Source organism: Rhinopithecus roxellana, chromosome 14 (assembly GCF_007565055.1).
Source record: "Rhinopithecus roxellana isolate Shanxi Qingling chromosome 14, ASM756505v1, whole genome shotgun sequence".
NCBI classification, from domain to species: domain Eukaryota; kingdom Metazoa; phylum Chordata; class Mammalia; order Primates; family Cercopithecidae; genus Rhinopithecus; species Rhinopithecus roxellana.
In genome coordinates, this window is record NC_044562.1 from 76,304,853 (window position 1) to 76,310,852 (window position 6,000).

The 6,000-nt window shown below is 43.7% G+C and overlaps 1 protein-coding gene across 1 annotated transcript in view; it reads right to left on the reverse strand.

Moving 5' to 3' along the window:
- The window catches only part of HAT1 (histone acetyltransferase 1), a 70,819-nt gene extending 66,654 nt beyond the window's left edge, over positions 1-4,165 (reverse strand). Inside the window, exons 1-2 of the mRNA XM_010377593.2 lie at positions 4,073-4,165; positions 940-1,044 (exon numbers count right to left, since the gene is read on the reverse strand). Coding sequence (XP_010375895.1) covers positions 940-1,044; positions 4,073-4,079 — 112 coding nt within the window. The 5' untranslated portion in view covers positions 4,080-4,165. The remainder of the gene's footprint in view (positions 1-939; positions 1,045-4,072) is intronic.
- Positions 4,166-6,000: the final 1,835 nt, after the last annotated feature.

The following is a 6,000-nucleotide window of genomic DNA, read 5'->3' on the forward strand; positions in this document are numbered from 1 at the left end:
TGAAAAAATTTGTAAGTGGTGGCTCATGCCTGTAATCCCAGCACTTTGGGAGGCCGAGGTGGATGGGAGTTCGAGATCAGCCTAACCAACATGGAGAAACCCTATCTCTACTAAAAATACAAAAAATTAGCCAGGCGTCATGGCGCATGCCAGTAATCCCAGCTACTTGGAAGGCTGAGACAAGAGAATCACTAGAACCCAGGAGGTGGAGGTTGCGGTGAGCTGGGATCGCACCATTGCACTCCAGCCTGAGCAACAAGAGCGAAACTCCATCTCAAAAAAAAAAAAATTTTTTTAATAAAAATTAGCCAGGCTCGGGTGGTGCACACCTGTTGTCTCCCAGCTACTTGGCAGACTGAGGCAGAAGGATTGCCTGACCCCAGGTTTTGGAGGCGGCAGTGAGCTATGACCATGCCATGGCACTACAGCCTGGGTGATAGAGTGAGACCCTGTCTCTTTAAAAAAGAAAGAGAGAAAGAAAAAAAGGGGGGGGAGGGGAGGAAAGGAAAGAAGAGAAGGAAGGAAAGAAAATAAAAAAGACAAAGAGCCAAACTGTTCTCCCAAGTAGTTATATCACTTCACATTCCCACCAGCAATATACGTGTTTTTTCCACATCCTCACCAATATTTGCTATTGTTTATTATTCTTACAGGCAAAAACGTTAAAAATATTTTTAAGAAGCTGAAACTATACATATTTATTACTTTTTGCCCCACCGTCTTTCCTTTTTTATAAAATTCTATCCCCTTTCAAACATCTACACCTTCCATGATATAAATCAAGACTGAATAAAATCTGAGTATGTTCAATAAATGCAGAAAACTATACATTTGCATAAATAACTGCTCTTACATAAAATTTTACTTCAAATTTAAAATGAAAGATTATATATACACACACAGTATGTACAAAATATTACTTAGAAATGGCATACATACCTAATTTTAGTTCAATTGCTGTGTTGGTGTTACATTTGTACTCTGCCAGTTTCTTCTCCACTGCACTCTTATATTCTACCAAAAATTTCTCCATAGCACCAAATCCTAAGAGAAAAGGTTTTTAAAAGGTTTAATTGGAAGTGATTTAAATCGTCCAACTTATAATAGGGTTATTAGAAGTGGAATGGGGTATGATTTAAAACATGCTGACAGATCATAAAAGCACAAGTCATTCTCCACATACTCTTAAATAAATGTATTAAGAATGCCAGCCGGGCATGGTGGCTCACACCTGTAATCCTAGCACCTTGGGAGGCCGAGGCGGGTGGATCACGAGGTCAGGAGTTCACGGTCAGCCTGGCCAAGATAGTGAAACCTGTCTCTACCAAAAATACAAAAATTAGCCAGGCACGGTGGCAGGCGCCTGTAATCCCAGCTACTTGGGAGGCTGAGGCATGAGAATCTCTTGAACCCGGGAGGCAGAGGCTGCAGTGAGCTGAAATCACGCCACTGTCCTCTCGCCTGGGCGACAGAGCAAGATTCTGTCTCAAAAAAAAAAAAAAAAAAATAGTGCCTCATTACAAAACAGAGAAAGAAATCACTCTTGAGAGACAAGCTTATAAACTAGGCATACTTAATATAAATGAATAAACCTGAAAATTAACATGATAGATTACTAACATTTCTGAACATTTACTAATACAAATAATCTGCTAAAATTAATACCTAAGTCGTCTTTTTCATTATAAGATGTAAAAAGCAAAATGAGAATGTCCTCTGATAATTATGACAGAATTTCATTTTAAGTATTGGAAAAAGTCTACCAGAGTGCTTCAGATAAGGAAATGATAATGCATGGAATGTCTCAAGAAGAATACACAAATATCTGGTAACCACAGTTACCCTAGGTAAGAAAGAAGGAAGAGGAACAGGGGCACAAAGAAAACATCTTTCCACTATATTAAATATTTAAAAATCATGCATGCCTAAAGTCATAAACTGTAAGCTACTGGCACAATAAAGTAGTTTTACTACAAAGCGGTTATTCAATAATATATATAATAAATAACACTGGAAGATAATCACTCTCAAAAGAAACTTTCAAGATAACAAATCTCCTGACAAAATGAATATAAAGATTAGTAAAAATGGGTCGGGCGCGGTGGCTCACGCCTGTAATTTCAGCACTTTGGGAGGCCGAGGCAGGGGGATCACGAGGTCAAGATGGAGATCATCCTCGCCAACATGGTGAAACCCCTTCTCCACTAAAAATACAAAAATTAGCTGGACGTGGTGGTGTGCGCCTGTAGTCCCAGCTACTCCAGAGGCTGAGGCAGAAGAATTGCTTGAATCTGGAAGGCAAAGGTTGCCGAGATCGCACCACTGTACTCCAGTCTGGTGACAGAGCAAGACTCAGAGTCTCCAAAAAAAGAAAATTAGTAAAATTTCAGGCAGAAAAAAGCCATAAGCAAAAAGGAAAAATCGGTACAATGATGTGCTAGATGTGCTATGAACTTGAAAAAGGGGTTAAAACACACACACAGAAAATGGGAGACTTGAAGCAGTATAGATTAATAGTTTGGAGTCAGAATTCCTGGATTCTATTTCACACACTTACTGAGCTAGTGAGCTCAGTGAACTAGAGCACATTACTTAACCCCTCTGACCCTAATCTACAGAACTGAGATTACAGAATTTACTTCGAGGAGTGTAAGCAACAAAATTTAACCTGCGAAATCATGTATTAGCTTAATTCGCACAATTCTGTAAGTAGGTATTATATCAACTCCACTTTATATTCAGAAGTTCAGGCTTAGAAAGAGGTTGAGTTGAAGGGCATCCAGCTACTAAATGATGGGCCCTAAATTCGAATTTAGATGTAATTCTTAGCGTTTGTCCTCCCTCTTCTGTTGTACTTCAAGATCCTACAATTTCCATCTGGTAGAAAAGTCGTTCTTTGAACATCTCTAGAGCTCATACAACAGCTTGTCTATTCCACATATCCATAAAAATGGAGACTACGAGGAATGCCCTGAAAAGAGATGATAAAAGCAACAGAGGCCAGCGAGGTGGCTCAATCCTGTAATTCTAACACTGTGGGAAGCAGAAGCGAGAGAATGGCTTGAGGCCGAGAGTTTCAGACCAGCCTGAGGCAATACAGCCAGACTCTGTCTCTAAAAGGTTTAAAAACAGTTTTTTTTAGCCGAACGTTGTGGTGCATGCCTGGAGTCCTAGCTACTCGGGAGGCTGAGGCAAGAGGATAGCTTGAGCGTAGGCGGAGTTGGAGGCTGCCGGGAACTATGATCGTTACACTCCAGCCTGGGCGACAGAGAGAGAGAGACCCTGTCTCAGGAAAAAGAAACTGTCCCTAACTTCAAAAGATAAGTAATCGAAAAAAATAATCACACCAAAACAGCCTTAATACACGTACAAAGTAATAGCAATTATACATTAGTAAATGTTGTAAGTTGAAGGGACGCTAGAATGTACTCAAGAGAATTGTATTATAGTAGTCCAACCCTAAAAGAGAAGGGAGGAGTTCAGGAACAAAGTCTTTCTCAAAGGGCATCTAAATACGATCCTCGGAATACTAAAGTGTGAGAAATTAAGGAGACGATTATGAAGTCAGTCGAGATCCAAGTGGGAGCGCTAGAGCAGGGCAAGTCAGCAATGCGCTAGCTCAGAAGTTGACTGTAGTGGAAGGTAGACGGAGACCTGGAAGAGGAGGAGGATCTGAGCATTAAAATCAGCTGGCGGGAACAGGACCAGATGTACAAGATCTGAAGCAAGCAGCAGTGGACAAAAGGAATGGGAAGAGAAACAGGCCCCAAGGCATGTGGCATTTTACAAGCCCAAATCTTGACGCTTTCCCCCGGCCTCTTCGGCTTTCGGTAGGGGCCGGGTTGCTCGCAGAAGGCGCAAAACCCCAAGCAGTTGGGGGCGGGGGCGGGGGCGCGGACCGCGGCCAAGGGAGCTGCTGGGCTGAGAGTTCCGCGCTTCCGGTCCCAAGCAGGCCTTCTGGAACCCAGGCTACAGCCCGAAAGTTCCAGGCGGGCATTGCCACCACCGTCTCGGCGTTCTATCCCAGATCTGGCCGCCTCCTCCCCTTGGTAAACTTTTCCCGGGAACTTACCCGCCATTTCCGAGCTACGAGCACCCGCGGCTGAGGAAGGACGAATCAACCCGCGCGCTCCCGGGCCGGAAGTGACCGCACAGTCTGACACATTGTCCCCGCCCACTCCCAGCGTGACGTTAGCCAATTAAAGGAGGCGTGTCCAGGAGCCCGGCGGCGGAAGCGCCTCAAGAGGCGGGGCTAACACGGAGAAGTCTGCACGGGCCATTAGCCCTGCGAATTGCCGAGCCAGTGCGGATGCCGTCGGCCGTTTTGCAGGCCTGAAGTGGAGAAGGAGGCCGCAAATGAACCTTCGCGGTTGAGATGCTCTCCGCCCTAAGAAAGTTTCTCTGGGGTTGATTTGATCAATAGAGACACTTTACGCCTGTTTTCCTTACCCGTCCCTGAGATGTTTTGGAGACTGGCTGAAAATCTTTCCTCTTGGCCTGGACAGTGCATCCAAACACTTGAGCCCTGTGGGCAATTTTACCCTAGGTAAGATTTTACCTAGGTAAAATGTAGAGGTTGAGTCTCAGTTGCGGAAGAAGTTTTCACTTATTTTCCTACTTTGTTTCTCATTTTACTGTAAACTTTAACATCTTTTTTCCTTTCTCCCCTGTTTCTAACGTATACAGTATGATATTTAGGTACTCTGCTTTCACTTTTCAGGGCACTAGGCAACCATTTAACGCGGAAAAATCGTTACCTAGGCCAGGCGCGGTGGCTCACGCTTGTAATCCCAACACTTTGGGAGGCCGAGGCAGGTAGATTGCCTGAGCTCAGGAGTTCGAGACCAGCGTAGCCAACATAGTGAAACCCCGTCTCTACTAAAAATACAAAAATTAGCCAAGCATGGTGGCGGGCGCCTGTAATCCCAGCTGCACAAGAGGCTGAGGCAGGAGAATCGCTTGAACCCTGGAGGCAGAAGTTGCAGTGAGCCGAGATTGCGCCACTACACTCCAGCCTGGGCGACAGAGTGAGACTCCGTCTCAAAAATAAATAAATAAATAAATAAATAAATAAATTGTTACCTAATAAATACCTCAAGTGGCCTGATGTAGTCTTGCATGCCACATGTTCTAGTGGTTTGAATTACATCACAAGGTGCTACCTGATTTTAGCCGTAGGCCTTCTTAGTATTTAGTAGCTGTTGGAACTGTTTTGCCGAGAGGATAAAGCACTGTTTAGGTATCCACAAATATTTCCACAATGTTGGTTATACACCAGAATTCCTTGTCTCAACAAATATTTGTTAACAGGTTTTACACTGATGCACGCTAAAGCTAAAATGGACCCTTGGGATGATGGTCTAGAACTAACACGCCTTCTCATTTTAGAGATAAGGAAACCAAATCCCAGAAAAGATAAACTGCCCAAGTTCTCTCTCAGAATGCAACCTATGCAGAGTGCAGTTCATCAGATACTCAGCCCAGTATTTATTTGCTGAACGATACAGAGATGGCTTTCCTGAAGATAAAGATCAGAAAAGGTACTGAGAATGCCCAGGTCCTTTTTCTTTCTTTCTTTTTTTCTTTTTCTTTTTTCTTTGAGACGGAATTTCACTCTTGTTGCCCAGGCTGGAGTGCAATGGCACAATCTTGGCTCCCCACAACTTCCGCCTCCCGTGTTCACGTGATTCTCCTGCCTCAGCCTCCTGAGTCACTTGGATTACAGGCATGCGCCACCACGCCTGGCAATTTTGTCTTTTTGTAGAGATGGGGTTTCTCCATGTTGGTTAGACTGATCTCAAACTCCTGACCTCAGATGATCTGCCCATCTCGGCCTCCAAAAGTGCTGGGATTACAGGTGTGAGCCACTGCGCTTGGCCAGATCCTTTTTCTTGAAACCTAATGATACACAAGAAATTACAGTCATAATGTTAAGACAGGAAACTGAAATCAATAGGACTAATGACATTATGGATCAAAAAAGGAAAACAATCTTTTTCT